This window comes from Ptiloglossa arizonensis, chromosome 1 (genome assembly GCF_051014685.1).
Source record: "Ptiloglossa arizonensis isolate GNS036 chromosome 1, iyPtiAriz1_principal, whole genome shotgun sequence".
In the NCBI taxonomy this organism is placed as follows: Eukaryota; Metazoa; Arthropoda; class Insecta; order Hymenoptera; family Colletidae; genus Ptiloglossa; species Ptiloglossa arizonensis.
In genome coordinates this window covers 23756700-23774085 of record NC_135048.1, presented here as the reverse complement: position 1 = coordinate 23774085, position 17386 = coordinate 23756700, and the positions used below count along the sequence as shown (strand labels likewise).

Below are 17386 nucleotides of genomic sequence, written 5' to 3'. Positions count from 1 at the left end.
ACACCACCTGGTAACTAAGAATATTGAAAGTTCAACATCTAGAACCTCTTTGTTCTGAATATCATGGACTATAAATGAAATCTTCTCTCTAGCTGGGTATGAAATGAGTATTTTACTTGGAATACAATTGTCAAATATTTAATATGAGTACCAGACCACCTGGTAACTAAGAATATCGAGAATTCAACATCTGGAACCTCTTTGTTCTGAATATCATGAACTATAAATGAAATCTTCCCCTAGCTTGGTATAAAATGAGTATTTGACTCAGAATACAACTGTCAAATATTGAATGTGAGTACCACACAACCTGGTAACTAAGAATACCAAGAATTCAACATCTAGAACCTCTTTGTTTTGAATATCATGGACTATAAATGAGATCTTTCCCCTAGCTTGGTACAAAATGAGTATTTGACTTAGAATACAATTGTCAAATATTTAGTACGAGTACCAGACCACCTGGTAACTAAGAATACCGAGAATTCAACATCTGGAACCTCTTTGTTCTGAATATCATGAACTATAAATGAAATCTTCTCCCTAGCTTTGTATGAAATGAGTATTTGACTCAGAATACAACTGTCAAACATTGAATACGAGTACCACACCACCTGGCACCGAAGAAAACCGAGACTTTAACATCTAGAATCTCTTTGATCCGAAGATCATCCGTATTTGACTCGGAATACCTAACCCTGTCATAGTTGTTCGAACCACAGATTGTCAGGTACGCAAGACCCTTTGGACTACGGTCTCCAGCAATTGTAAGGATGTTTTCTCTGTGGTCAGTGTTACCGTTGGAGGCTGACGCAATTTCACCAGGGACACAAGTTGGTTAACAGTTACTTCTACAGTTCAGAGTTTGCTGCATCTCGAATATGTAGTATACAATCCAACATTTATAGTCGATTCCTACTCTCAGCAGCCATCGAACGAAAAGAGAACTTACCAACTACAATTATTCCATTTTGTCCTTCATCTCGTCATCGAATCATCGAGCACAAAGTACAGAAGAACCCAATAATCCAGTCTCCAGCAATTGCAAGGAAGTTTGTACTCTGCTGGAGTTTAACGCACAGTTCCATTATTTAACACCCTCGCAAGTTGGTTCGTAAACAGCATAATTTAACAAACAACGGAACACGTTAATAAACCGTACGGTATGCAATCTCCTCGGGCACTTGCCGCACATACGCAACTTTACGATACGAAACTCTGGTACGTATTTCCATAAGTTTAATATACATCGATCGAAGATCGTTGAAATTCTCTTCAGTGCTCCGAAAGCTATCCTTCTGCTCGAGTATAATACTGTCTTTCACCCGAACGCTTGTAACGCGTTCATTAGCTGACCTTATACATCGGTGGTTGGCTGGTAACGTAATTGGATAATCAAACACGTGGATTTTCACTACCCAAAAGCAGGTGGAGTTGCAGGCAGAGGAAAGATCACCGTTCGTTCCCTAGGTTGCCCTGGTAATTTGTAAACGGTTTCTAGGGACGTCAGGAATATCTGTAAATGCTCGCTGCATCCGCTAGGCTCAGGTCTGCGGGTTCAGCTGACCAAAATCCCAGTCACGACCCAAAGTGATAAACCTATTTCCTGGATACGGGTTTTCGAGTATCCCTATCGAATGCTCGGCTCGAGACGCTCGGCAACGCGAATCCGCTTTCCCCTGTTTCGAAGAGGAAACGAAGCCGATCGCGAGCGAACCGTGGCGCGGGTAATGGCCGATCATATTCGAGAACATCCCGAGTAACGTGCATTATCGCGCCTGAAACTTTCGTTAGTTACAGGGAATAACTTTCTCTCCCCTCTCGTTGCAGTGAAATTGCACCGATGAACGTTTTACAATTTTACGGATGCGGATTTTTTCAACGCCGACGAGTTTTTGTTCGCGAGATTTCCAAGATCGGAAAGAAATTTCTACCGAGGAACTTCACAGTTCCTTGCCAGCAACCTTTCTCGACGTGCCGCGCGGATTCCTCGACGAGTAACCACGCCGGACCGATGAGACTGGGCGAGAATGCTTCATTTTCTCGGAAATTTTCACGCGAATCTTTTATGTGTTTGTATCACGTGATCCGAGAGACGTCACACGGCCGAATATAATATCAAATTCGCGATTGGAGAGAATTTTATCTCCGGACCGATGCGACTGGGATCGTCCAGACCGTTTGTACCCCAAGTAAGCAATTTTCTTTATATATTAGATATTCTTTATGTGTTTCATCTCCTAAATATTATCTTTAGAAGGTAAACAATACCGATTATTTTATTTGGGAAGACTCGTTGATATTCTATATTTTTAACAATTTTATAGCGACGTAAAAACTATTATCTTTGGGAGGTAAACAATACCGAATACTTTACTCGCGAAGACTGGTTAATATTTTATATTTTTGAAACTTTATAATGACGTAAAAACTATCACCTTTGGAGTACAAATAATAATTATTTTATTCGTGGAAATTCTCTGAGTGTACAGTACGCGAGAAGATTGCATTTGCGTTCAAAGATGATCTCCACAACGTGTACTGTACAAATACGATACCGAGTCTCTTTCTGAACGACAAAAGATTGTTTATCAACGGAAAGAATACTTCACAAAGATAGATTACATACGAGAACACAACCTATACCATACTGAACGTTGAAACATTAATGGTACGAGCACGATTTTAATAAATGCAAAACGTATATTTTCGTTTCACGTGCAACACGGAAAATCTTTCGCGAAAACTGTTCCTTTGTACGACCAAGGCAAGGCCTCCCGAACATTATTTTTAACATCTTCGTTCTATCGGAACTAATTTAACTTAATTGCATCGAGCGTTTCGAAAACACGCGCGCAGTTTTTCCTGCATTGTTCGTGTCGTTTGCGTCGTCCGAGCGTCGTTAATTTCGTTGTTATTCAGTCGTTCCGGTAACGTGTGGCGTTACGCAAGCAACCGATTCCATCGAAAGTAACAGCGGTCTGGTTAATAAGCGAGCCCGCGCGTACCGCATTAACCAAACGCGCGATACTTCGAGTTCGTTTCGCTGTCAGTGGTTTCTCGAGCGACAAAAAACAACACTCGTCGCGATGAAAGGACAAGTTGTGAACGCAGCTATCGGATTACCGGACGCCGCGAAACGTTCGTGGAAATGCGAACGAATGCAACGAGGAATCGTAGATAATCGGTGATTACCGATTATCCGAACTCGTGGACCGGGAGATAAAAAATGGGGAAAAATTCAAATAGGCTGGATATCACAATTATTGGATAATTATTTAAAAGTTAATTTTAATGAAAAATAATTAATCAAAATTATTGAACTTTGTTCAATTATTTAAATGTTATCTAAAATTCGTTTCACATCGGAGGGTAATATCGCTTACCTTGTTCTTTTATTTATGAATATTTTTATATTGGTCAAACACGACGAATCGATTACTGATCGATGGAAAATGTACGACAAATATCTCTATTATTGTCGCTCGAATGAAAATTATTTATAAATATCAACCGTCCAGTTTTTGCGATAGATACGAAGTATATAATAAAATTATTGCCTTTGGTACATTGCGATAATTTTTGTAATCTCTTGAATCGTTTTATTCGTCAATATTTGTTTATTATGGAAGGGAATAATTTAAGTGGTAGTTACAGAGACAGTGACAGTTATTGAAACGTATATACGACTTTTTTCTTCCTCTCGAGTTATTTAAAAATTCCAAGAAAGGGCGTTAACATTTTCGAGTGTAACGAACAATCGATTTTTGAAAGTAATTCGACGTATTTAATATGGTCGGGAATCTTTTCCTTTTTCCGTATTATTTTCATTGCAAATATATACGGTAATTTGCCTCCCGAGGTATCTTTCTCTTGCCTTTGATACGTAAAATTCTTTCTCTTGCCTTTGATACGTAAATCCACCTGAAATATTTCAAAAATGTATGTGCAACATTTTTCCAGACTGATTTTGAATCCGAGATGGGAAAAATTCTTATCCGGGTAAAAATTTCTAATAACGGATAAAAGATGAACGAATTTGATGTGTTTGTTCGATAAATGTTACACTTTAAACGACACGATCGAACTGTATCTCACGTTGAACGAATAAAAACCTCATGAATAAACAATTCTTCGAATTCGAATCGAATTCAACAAGTATTGCATTTACAGTAACACTTGCCACGATACTGATACTGTATTCAAATAATACACTCTGTTTGGGGAATCGAATTAAAAAATACTAATTAAAAATTGAAAAATATAAATGTCAAAAATACATATTGTGCCAAAATATGCGAGACTACAATTTATATATAAATTAGTACTCCTATTACTTGAACCATGTACTATATACATGTATTATATATAAACTACTACTCCTACTACTACTATCATGTACTATATACATGTATTATATATAAACTACTACTCCTACTACTACTATCATGTACTATATACATGTATTATATATAAACTACTACTCCTACTACTACTATCATGTACTATATACATGTATTATATATAAACTACTACTCCTACTACTACTATCATGTACTATATACATGTATTATATATAAACTACTACTACCACCATGTACTATATACATGTATTATATATATACTACTACCACCATGTACTATATACATGTATTATATATAAACTACTACTACCACCATGTACTACGTACATGTATTATATATAAACTACTACTACCACCATGTACTATATACATATATTATATATAAACTACTACTTCTATTATTACCACCATGTACTGCATACATGTATTATATATAAACTACTAGTCCTACTAATATCACCATCTACTATATACATGTATTATATATAAACTACTACTCCTACACTATCACCACTATCACTATCGCTACTACCACTAATAACGCAAACCTTAAAAAAAAAAGAAAAAAGAAAAAAAAAAACACCGCGTATTTGAAAATGATGCAGGCCGGTAATATTTCCATCCATTCTCTTAAAATTGCATATCCGGCGAACGAGAAAGGGTTAAACCGTTCCGATTACAGTGTCGCGCGGGAACGTACTCGCGAAAAAACAGTCGCGAGTACCAACTCGACGTCAAAGGATTACACGGTTCAGTTGCTCGCTTTTCGACCGAGTTTCCCCGCAGCCGTGACTAGAGTTACGGTCTCCTCCAGGAAGTTACGGTAATTAACTAGCGTGGATTTCGGAATACGACCCAATTTTCGCGCGAGCGAGCCCCCCGAAGTTCGCGACCTTCGAATCACCGCGCGCGGGTTGAAACTGTTTCGCTTACGGCGCGGAGGAGGGGGAAGTTTTTTCGAGGGGAAATTTTTCGCAATTTCCACGAGTGGAATTTCAACGCGGGAAGGAAACACGATCGCGCTCGCTCCTCAATTACGCGCTTCCCGCCTTCCCACGACAATCCGCGCGTTCACGCGGTCTCGTCGAGGCGAGTGCTCTCGCACCTTCGATTCAAGGTTCCGTCTGTCCGATCGAGGCTCGATCGTGGATAGCTGCACTTTATTACGGAAATCGTCGACCGTGACTCCTCGACGCATTCGCGAAATTCGCGCGCGATGGTGTGATACCGGTCATATCATCCAAAAGATGTAAGGACAAAGTATAGTAAAGTAAGGGTACGATAATAAGTTAAGATGATACTTGTGATATAATTCAAAGGATATAAGAACAAAGTATAGTAAAGTAAGGGTACAGCAATAAGGTAAGGTGATACTTGTGACATTGTTCAAAGGATATAAGAACAAAGTATAGTAAAGTAAGGGTATGATAATAATGTAAGGTGATACTTGTGACATTGTTCAAAGGATATAAGAACAAAGTATAGTAAAGTAAGGGTACGATAATAAAGTAAGGTGATACTTGTGACATTGTTCAAAGGGTAGGAAAATAAAGTAAGATTATACTGGTTATATCGTCCAAAGGATGCAATAATAAAATAAGGTGATACCGGCCACGTTATCCAAAGGGCATGAAAACAAATAAGGTGGTACTGGTCACTTCATCCAAAGGATACAATAAGAGGATAAGGTGATATTGGTTATGTCATCCAAAGAATACAAAAACAAAGTAAGGTGATACCGGTTACGTTATCCAAAGATACAATAATAAGATAAGGTGATACTTGTGACATCGTCCAAAGGGCACGAAAACAAGGTAAGGTGATACCGATCACATCATCCAAAGAATACAAAAAGAAAGTAAGGTGATACCGGTCACGTTATCCAAAGGGCATGAAAACAAAATAATGTGATACTGGTCACTTCATCCAAAGGATACAATAACAAGATAAGGTGATACCGATTACCTTATCCAAAGAATACAAAAGCAAAGTAAGGTGATACCGGGCACATCATCCAAAGAATACAATAATAAAATAAAGTGATACTTGTGACATCATCCAAAGAGCACGAAAACAAAGTAAGGTGATACCGGTCACATCATCCAAGGGGCACAAAAACAAAGTCAGGTGACACCGACCACATCATCCAAAGAGCACGAAAACAAAGTAAGATGACACCGACCACATCATCCAAAGAGCACGAAAACAAAGTAATGTGATACCGACCACATCATCCAAAGGATACAATAACAAGAGAAGGTGATACCGACCACGTTATCCATAAAATACAAAAACAAAGTAAGGTGACACCGGGCACACCATCCATGGGATACAATAAGAAGATAAAGTGATACCAGTTACGTCATCCAAAGAATACAAAAACAAAATACGTGATACCGGTCACATCCAAAGGATGCTGTACTTTTTCCACCAAGATACCTCGATCAAAGAACGTGTATAAAGATCCCTGAAATTGTTTTGATAAAGTTATATTCTTTAACCTTTCAAACTGAATGTCACTCTGTGCTATAATCTACTTTATTCGGATCCGTATAATAAAAATTGCAAGAAATACGCATAAACTTACCGATAAAGAAAATCTTCGTTTAAATGTCCTCCAAATAGGACTACAATTTTTTATAAACAAAATTCGCAATTTTTACTCTTCATTCGGATCACAAGTTCGCGCTGTGAAAATAGCGGGAAATTCGAATAAATTGAAATATCGTACCGCGAAAGAAAATATTTTTCCAAATGTCCTATAAATAGGACTACATCGTTAAATACAGTTCCTTAAGTGGCCTTCGAGTGGCACCGCGTGTTACCCTGACCTAGAAAATCCATGGACTACCTAGATCGGTTGGAACAGCTTGCTCGCTGGAACAAGTAACTCGCAAACCCCCCGAAGCGGACAACGGTAAAACCAGCGCGAAAATAATCATTTTCGAAGATCAGTAAATTACCAATCTTAACCCTTTGCGCTCCTTAACTTATTCTTCACCTACCACCAACTCCTCGATTAATTCCCAAAAAACATCCAAAAAAGGAAATCTCAAGAAAATGTATACACTGTCTAACAAATACAAAATTTACAAAATACATCAAAAAAGGAGAGTCTCAAAAAATTATTATACAAATTGTGTAACAAATATATAATTTATATTTCCGTTCGAATTGCATTGAATGATATCGAGTCTACCTCGACATCGAATTTGATGTAAAAAATATAATATCGAGCCATACGTAGTAGAAGTGTTAAGAGTTAATATTAAAAGAAATAGAAGCATAAAAAAAATGTTGAAAAAGAAAAGAAAGAAAAATAATTCCGTAATAAAACCGAGGACCTAAAATTCGATATTAATTTTCGAACGTAATCTCCCCGGGTGGCGAACGTGCATTATCGATGGTTCGTCGTCTTGGACCGATCGTCTCGGTTCTCCTCCTCTCGTTATCGCGATTAATGGGGAATCCACGGTCGAAACACCTATGTAAATAACTTGATACGCGGCAGAGCAGTGGAGCTGGTTCCGTTGACATTTGCGCGCGCGATTCATTATCCGGGCAAGTTAGCTAGCATAACCTGTCTCTGCTTATCTGGCCGCCACCGTCGTGGAACTGGGTCAGGGGAAAAGAAAATTCGCGTAAATTCGCAACGGTATGCCGTTGCAGCCTCGAAGTGCCTCTTCATGAAACGAATTATACGGGGGTTTCCGCGGAGCAAGGATTAGAATTCATCTTCTCGTGTTGATTTCTTTACGAGTTTCGGTAATGCTTTCGTAATATCGTTCCCTGGCGACGATTACCGAGAGATTAGCGCCAAGGTTCGCCGCGTCCTTTGCTAACGACAGTTTTACTCCACGGGTTAAATACACGGTCCACGGTTCGCGTAATCTTGCGAGGGGTTTCGTTTAGTCGTTTGTTCTCGATTCGTCGAACGTCTTCGCACCGGGACACGTGATAGAAAACAGAAAGGAAAGGAACAACGAAACGTGTGGGTCGATTTGGAAATATTGGGTTGTTGGGAAAGTTGTTTCGTTTTCCAAAATGGAGAATGTGTAATTTAATAAAATGTTTATACGTTCTGAAAGAATTGTGTTTCATTTTCACCAAAAAAAAGGAAATGGCTTTTCGAACAACCTAATATAATCAGCTTGGAATTTTTACCTGTGGTTTAACTATTGGGTTGTTGGGAAAGTTGTTTCGTTTTCCAAAATGGAGAATGTATAATTTAATACAATGTTTATACGTTCTGAAAGAATTGTGTTTCATTTTCACCAAAAAAAAAGGACATGGCTTTATTTACAACCTAATATAATCAGCTTGGAATTTTTAGGAACGATGAGTTACTCTAGGACTATCATAATCGTGACACCTGTGGTGTAACAACTGTTGGGTTGTTCGAAAAGTCGTTTCGTTTTCCAAAATGGAGAATGTATAATTTAAGAAAATGTTTATACGCTCTAAAAAAATCGTGTTTCATTTTCACCAAAACATACTAGTACGAAATGACTTTCCAAATAAGCTAATACTTGTACTATACATAATAAGGGGGTTAATGTTTACGTAAAATATGTATACACATGTATGTTTTATGTAATTTGGTTTTCGAATTTTGGACGACTGATAAAAATGTTCAAGAACGTCCTTCGACATTTTTATTCGGGGTCATTTGAGACATTTTTGTCTATTGTCTATTTAATATACTGCACGCAGTTGAGAAGTTGACTTCTGGGAGTTTGAGGGCTTGCGAGTAACAGTGAGAATATTGGTCAACGTTGTCCATATTTCTCTATAACGCAATGTTTATTTGAATTGAAAGTTTTTCAAAAAAGAGAAATGTGTGTCTATTTTTTTTCATTCGAAAAGCGTGTTTCTTTTTTTTTTTATTCAAAAAGCGTGCGTCTATTTTCTTTTTTTTTTTTTTTTTTTCATTTTTATCGTTCATTTTTCGTATTTACAACTTGTGTAACAATGACGCGAAAGATCCCTTTCTTCATAATTTTCTCGTTTATTGAGAATATTATAGAAACTACTGAAATAATATTTGATTGTTGCGTACGAGACTCGTAGCGAACTGCGCGTTAAACTTTCATCGAGCTTTTAAAATCGCGATCGATTCCTCGTGAAATTCGTTTTATTTTAGTTGTCGCTCGTGTCGAACGATCGAGCTTCTGTTGTTCCGCCTTTTTGTTGTTCCGGGAATGTTTGTTATTCCGTCGGGACCAGGTGACAGCCACCTACGGGAGGAAACACGAGCAGAAATTGCGTAAAATTCGGCCAAAGCTTTGGGCAATTATTACTTTTCGACTTTTAAATCGTTTTTCGGGATCCGTTCGAGAATAAACGGTCAACGAAGCAATAAGCCGCTTCGAATATTGTACCGATAGTCGAACTTCGTTCGCGTTCGCGATAAAACGTGAAACGAAAATATAAACGAGATCTACGGTGAACAATTTATCGAAAGAAACGAAAAAGCAACAGGATTTTGGTGAAAAATCACAGCCAACGATAATAATTCCTCTGAATAAATTTGACCGTTGAAAAATCGAGGATTTTCGAAAATACACACCAGCCACGTATATCAAGTTTTAATTCGAATAAACAACTTTAATCTCTTCGATCTTGTTCTCGTGACACAACATTCGTTCAAACGTGTATCGATAGATTATGTCGATAAAAGTGTATAATTTACATTACACGCCTGAGAAGAATGTCGATGATGACACCGTGGCATTCTTCTCGGGCTTCGACTGTACATCTAATGTTCGTATTGGTAATTTTACTTGGAATATTTTTCCGACACGTTTATATAGTCAATGTTTCCTCAGGGAAGAGTACCTTAGGGTAAAAAAAGAACCAAGGAATACCTTAAGGTTGTAGAAGACCCGAAGAATACTTTAGAATCGGAAACGATTCAAGCACCCCAAAGTTGAAAAAGACTCGAAAGACACCATAGGGTCGAAAAAGACCCGAGAAATACCTCCAGATCGAAGAAGACTCGAAAAACACTCTAAAATAAAAAAAGACTCGAAAAACACCCTAAGGTTGAAATATTTCGAAAAACATCCTAAGGTCGAAAAAAACTCGAAAAACACTCTAAGATTAAAGAAGACTCAAAAAACACTCTAAAGTAAAAAAAAAACTCGAAAAACACCCTAAGGTAAAAAAAAAAATTCGAAAAACACTCTAAGATTAAAAAAGTCTCGAAAAACAATCTAAGGTCAGAAAAGACTCGAAAAACACCCTAAGGTAAAAAAAAAACTCGAAAAACACTCTAAGATTAAAAAGACTCGAAAAACACCATAAGATTAAAAAAAACTTGAAAAACACTCTAAGGACGAGAAAAACTCGAAAAACATCTTAAAGTAAAAAAAAAACTTGGAAAAACCCTCTAAGGTAAAAAAAGACTCGAAAACACCCTAAGATAAAAAAATACTCGAAAAAACACCCAAAGGTCGAAATATCCCAAAAAACATCCAAAGTCGAAAGACTCGATAAAAACACTCTAAAGTCGAAAAAGATTCGAAGAGTACCGTAGGGTCAACGAAGACCCGAGGTACTCCCTACGCTCTACCATCGAACCTTTCGAAATCGCTGTACCACTTTCGCGAGAGCCACCGTGTATACAAAGTCCGATGGAGTCGTTGTTTCCAGATGTCCGTGTCCTCAAAGGTAGGTCGGATCATCCGTTTAATCGTTCGCGTCGGTGTCCCGCTTTCATGAGACACACGTCGTCCTTCTTCGCGATCGCTTCCTCTCCAAGTGGTAGAGGTGAACGCGAGACGGTCGGTTGGTCGGTCGGTCGGTCGCGTTAAAACCGGAAGCCCCGGTAATTGGAGAGGACTAACGCGAGTCTTGGCCTCGAAGGCGTTGTTGAAACTCCCGCGACAACAGAGTTCACGGCAGGAGTTCTGCAATCGCCGCGACAATGCGAAGAACGCTCGCACAGTTAACGAACCTCTGTTGCCAACGTCGGCCACTTCTCCCGCGAAGTTGCTGTGCTCAATTGTCGATTAAATTAACTCCACGCTGTACTCGGAGGCGATGTTTAAAACCTCCTGGGGGACCTGGTAGACGTAAACATAGATCTTGCCGCCCTTTTGTCACGGTAGATCGGTCCGGATGTCCCTTACCGGGAATCCCATCGAGATCCCAGTTGGTTCGAATACGGTGGAGTTCTTCTCGTTTCGAAGAGCACGTTTCAATCTTAGGGTCCCGAGGTCTCGGGGTACCTGTCACGCGGTTTCTCAACAGTCATCTCGAAAGACGTGGCCCCTACTCTGTGTCCAGGTCCCTCGGAAACAATGTCCCTATTCTTGGGAACGTACTGGCTGGCTCTACTGCCAAACTCTGCGTTTCCCGAACAATGTCATCCGACACCCGATAACCGCACGACTGCAAGTTCAGTGGCCGCCCACGAGGACACATGGCTTGCTTCAAGGACCCATTCGGTACTCGATCCAGTCGTGAACACGTTGAAAGCAAAATCTACCCTCGAGATACCCTCGCAACGTTACGTCCGAGTGACAGGATGCTGATCACGATTCGATGTCGGTTTCAATCGGTACGGCATATTTTGAAAACGAGATCTACCTTCGAAATACCTCCGAAATGTTGGATCCAACACTGACACTTTCAGTAAACGATACCTGTCTTTGATACATCCGAGCAGCAAGATGCTGTGCACGATCTGGTACGACACTTTCAGAAAACGAAGTCTACCTTCGAAGTAGACTTTTAGAGCCTTGTATCCGAATAATAGAGCGCTACCTACAAGCTGATATCGGTTTCGTTCGTTCCAACGATTTTTGGGAAAACAAAATCCACTTTCGAAATATTAGATACGGATGTCAGAGGTTGCACCGTACGCTCCGGTATCGATATCGGTTTCAATTGGCAGGGTGTACACCCAGGAGACGAGAGAAGCCAGAATTCGAATGGTGACTGGCTCGGGGATCAAGCCTACGCGTCGATTCGAATTTCGAGGACAACACCGATCACCTTTTGTTTCGATTGGCGCGTGTTCGGAGGCGAGAACGAGACAACGTAGAGATCTATGCTACCCCCTTAGCGCTTCATTATGCAGTCCAATCTATTCGACCAACACGATTGGGATTTGAGCAGCGTGAAATTATGGGACACGTTGGATTATCGAGACGGTGGCGTTCAATTTCTGCGATACGCATCCTCGACGTTTAATTACAACAATCGTAATTATTATTGTTGCCGTTATTATTATTATTGTTGTTGTTGTTGTTGTTATTATCGTTGTTTCCACGCTTGTTAGCGTGATCACGGCACGTCTGTTTTCATTCGTGTCAAGGTAGACGCGAGGTCGACTTTCGAGCATTCGTTAAAGTAGCGCCGCGTTTTCCCCCGGAATGATATATACGCGTCAAACGAGGGAATTACGCGGAGAGGAGAGCAACGCGGAGGCCGTACGTGTAATTAACTGTAGCGTGTACGGAATAATCGCCGCGCCCTCTTCCCTCCCTTTTACAAGCATTTTCCTACGCCCGTACGAACGACCCGTCCGTTTCGCGCCAACCTCTTACCATCGTTAACCCTACGCGTATCTACCGACGATTCTTCCGTGGAACAAGACGATTTCTCGTTGCTTAACGTTACGTGGATCCTTAACACTCGAAATTGTCAAAAGGGTGCAGGTGAGCTCGAGTTAAGTCTCTCACCGCGCCAGTTTTTCATAATTAGGGTGAATTTGTTCGAACTGTAGCGTAAAGAGTAGAAATTTTCGATAATTTGTCCATGTAGCGGGTTGAGCACGAGAGAGACCACACTTGGGTCCAAACGGACCCATAACTTGACCTCGTGTATATATATATTTCGTGGGAAGGTTATTTTATTATATTTTTCTTAATTTCTAAAAAATATTGTATTTATGATTTTTCTGGGTCCGGAGAGACCCAGAGTGGTACGGCGAGAGTCGAGAAAGATTCCGGTTCAGTACTACGGATATCTACTTTATGGATCACAATCGTTATATATTTTTTAAATAAATTCTGGAAAGTGTAAATGTAATATCAAAAGTAATATAATGAAAAAGTTGCGTCGCTCGGTTATGATATTTGTCTTTGAATTTCGTGAAATTTGCAAAAATAAATTCGGTGGATTTTGTCCGGGGCGTTGGAGAGATTTGGAAAGTATGATTCGAAAGATCATGTTTGAGTAAGAGTAGCAAATTGCAGCGTGCCCGTGGAGGGTTAATTTCTCCGTCATGAGACAACGAGATCGCTCTTCCGCGCAGTTGAAAGTACCATCTTTCGTCGCCGGTCGCTTGTAATTGGACAAATAGTCCCGCCACTTTCGTCGTGCTTGTCTGTTTTCCTATGAAACGCGGGAGACTGTACCGGTATCGTAAAGCCTCGTTAATCCCGGCCAGTTTAGGGGAGGCTCGGAAGAGGATGAGAGATACGTTTTATTAAAAAAAAAAACGAAGAAAAAAAAGGAACTGATTTACACCGTAATCCCTGCGCTATTTAAAAGAATTTCCCGGGCAACTTTTCTTATTTGGCGCTATCCTTCAGTATATACCAGACATTAGAAGGATTATAACGCGCTAATACGAATCACGGTCGGATTTTATTCGTGACCGAAACATTGATAATTCTTAGCATTATCGAATTGCGTCCAAGCGTTAGAATTTCACCGATAACTCTAAAAAGTATTATCCAAGTAAATTAATTCTTTAATTTTCTTTAATTTATTATTTTCTTTATGAAAAAGAAATTCCTAAAAATAAACCATTGCGATTAAAATTTATTTCACTGCCAATTCCACGTATCAAAATTAACTACTCGTTGAACTGAACGTTCTGCGGAACACTATAGCTAACGTTTCCTAATAGTTTCTCGTCTTTTTTTTTAATTAACTTTTGGCGCACGGGTCACGCGTCCCGGTCGAAACTCTTTGTCCCGTTTCCTCCGGCGAGTCGAAGAATCAACACCCCCGGTTTTATGCATCTAACTCGATCCTCGGCGTAGAACGCACGGCGCTCGGTGTTCGCGGATCGGCGTGCAAACCGAATTAACGCGGGAGCGTTTCTCCACACCGCACGAAGGATCGGGAGCCAGTCTGTTCGGCTATCGAGCATAATATGGATCCCGTCGTGGTAATTCGCCGGTCCCGCGGACCCCGATGGAGATCCTAATCTATTTAATTCGGCTTCTGGTCCACGCACATCCCCCGTGAAAGTTATCGGCTCGAGCGTCGAGCGTCGAGCGAATGCGCGAGCTCTCCCCCCAACCGCGACCAGTCACGGAAACCGGCCGAGCGGTGCCGAGTGGCCCCGAGGACGGCCGACACGGGCCGAGCTGGGCCGTGAGCGTGCCTCCGATCTCGAGGCGGCCGCAAACCCATGCAGTTGGTCGACGAGCGCGGCACGGTGTGCGAGTAGAATCTGTTTCTCGCTCTCATTGTCTCTCTGTCGCGCGTACCTCGAGAGCTCCTCTCTATCTGCCATCCTCGTGACAGCTGTTCCGCCGGCTCCGATGATCCGCGGGACGATCCACGGGATCCGAGGCAAGAGCGGTCTGCAATGGTTCACAGTAAGCCAATCCTCACGGTTTTGATTTTGCGAAGGGGGATGTCTCGACACGGGTGGTTCTGTTTCTTTTTTTTTTTCGGGGCTTCGGGGACGGGGCCGAGCTTTTAAGTTTCTCCGGGGTGCTGCGCGCGATTCGAGGCTTTCGAGGACGCGCTCGCTCGCTCGCTCGCTTGCTCGTCGCGAGATTCCGATCTCGAACGTATAGTACTTACACCGCTCAAAATTCCTGAGACGACGCGTTACACGTGAGACCGGGGAAAGGAAAATTTAGAGGAACATTGTCTCGTTTAATAGTATCCAGGACGTGGAACGTACACGGTTGTACGTTCCGATCGTTTGTTTTAATAATTCAATTTCTTTGATGATTTATTTCGACGTTTAATTTTTCGCTACCTCTCGTTGCAATATTACGTTCTCGTTGGAACACGATTTACCGAGGTACTGCAATCTCGGGGAATCGAAAGAGGTGGACAGAACCTGCCCGTAGCAGCGATCGTCAATTAAAATAATTATATTACCAAATTGGAAAAACTTGCTTGATGAATCGATTCGAGTATTTTTGCGTTAACGATTTAACCATTTTTCATTCGTTCAAATTTTACTCTATACAAAGATCGTCGATTTGGATCTAAAAAATTTGTTACAGTTCGCGTTAGAAAAGACTCGTCGATTAATTTAGCAAATTATCGAAAGAAGGAAAATTTCCACGCGTTGTGGATTTCTACGTAAATGCGTTCGGATAAAAAATCGCGTTAGTTGAATAATACGAGGTGAATCGTTTCTAGTCAGGTATAAGAATATTAGATTACGAAAACAGATCAAAATTCACGGTCTGCGTCACTACTTACGATTTCGTTGAAAAACAGCAAGCGTGTTAGGACTCTTGAGCGACGGTGTTTGCATACTTCGGAGATGTTGATTTTCCCGTGGATCTTGATACGGAAGTAAACCGTATCCCCTGGCGAATCTTGTCCGTTATTGCGCGTACGTATCGCCACCGAAGGAATTTCCGTTCGTGGAATGGCTAATAATATCGTGGAATTATTTCCCGTGGAAAAAGTAACAAGTGGCCCGGGTCTAACGTTTTTTATTTCGGTGGTTAATTCTACGTAAATTCTCGACGCAACCGGCCTGCTTTTTACACTTCTCTTTACACACTCTTCCACTCAACGGTGATCCCGTGTTTTAAACCATCCACCGCCCCGCCACGTCCCACCGTGACTACGACTATCCCGTTTCGAAACTTTCCAGGACTTCCCTGGAAACTGACCAACACGCTCGCCACTCGAAATTTTACGTCAGTTCCCTCAACTTCTCACTCCTGGCCATTTCTATCGTTCGTTTCGAACCCTTTGCGCACTCCGACCTTTCCGAGCGGCAGTCGACCCACCGACTCCAACTTATTTCTCACTCTGTGCTAACAACGCTTTACGAAATTCCGTGGGTAACGTTTGGTACACACTGAAACGGACACAGTTGGAACACTTTCCTCCAGATTACAATTTCGAACAACGAATTGAATATAAAGCGTCGGGGAATATTGTTTTTTACTCGTGACGCGACTACTCGTTCGAGTTAAGTTTTATTAACTGTTGTTCAAAAATTCGTTGCTCGTTATTTTTACAAATTGTGTATCCCACGCTGGCTCGAGATTCGTTCTCGAGGTGGAGTATTGAATATCGGGTTCGGAGTGTTGGGTAAAATTCAGATTTTGTAATTGGAATTTTTCAAAATGATTATTTTACTGTTTGGTTGCGATTTCGCGAACGATTAAGAATGTTGACAGTGTGGATCGCGAAAAATCGCGAATGTCGCTCGAATGCATTCTTTGCAGCTACTTCCAGTACAAGTAGGGACGACTAGAAATTATTTCTCTATGATTGTACGATGGTTTCACTCCGGATCAGATTCGATCGATAGTATTATTGTAGCAAAAACAAAATTTCTTACTCATTGAGAATATCGTCTACATGTATTTTTTCCAGCTTCCACCTGTATAAACGTAAACAGTCAAAAACTATTTATCACTATAAAATCGCTTCATTCCTGAACCACTGATCACTATCACCATCGTGAAAACAAAATTTCCCTCCCATCTGTATGCATTCTTTCCATATTCCACCTGTATAAACGTAAAGAGTTAAAAACTATTTATCATTGTACAATCGTTTCATTTCTGAACCACTGATCAGTATCACCATTGTAAAAACAAAATTTCTTATTCATTGAGAATATCGTCTACATGCATTCTTTCCATCTTCCACCTGTACAAACGTAAACAGTCAAAAACTATTTATCACTATAAAATCGCTTCATTCCTGAACCACTAATCACTATCACCATCGTGAAAACAAAATTTCCCTCCCATCTGTATGCATTCTTTCCATCTTCCACCTGTATAAACGTAAAGAGTTAAAAATTATTCATCATTGTACAATCGTTTCATTTCTGAACCATT

General features: G+C 40.5%; 1 protein-coding gene across 5 annotated transcripts in view; it reads left to right on the top strand.

The window, feature by feature from the left end:
* The window catches only part of LOC143146770 (uncharacterized), a 272791-nt gene that overhangs the window by 119278 nt on the left and 136127 nt on the right, over positions 1–17386 (top strand). Inside the window, exon 1 of one of the 5 annotated variants that reach the window (XM_076311405.1) lies at positions 14757–14929. The exons of 3 other annotated variants lie outside the window; for them this stretch is intronic. In XM_076311405.1, coding sequence (XP_076167520.1) covers positions 14873–14929 — 57 coding nt within the window. In that variant the 5' untranslated portion in view covers positions 14757–14872. Of the gene's footprint in view, positions 1–14756; positions 14930–17386 lie in introns of those variants that run through there. One more of the 5 variants, XM_076311396.1, reaches the window with a different exon arrangement.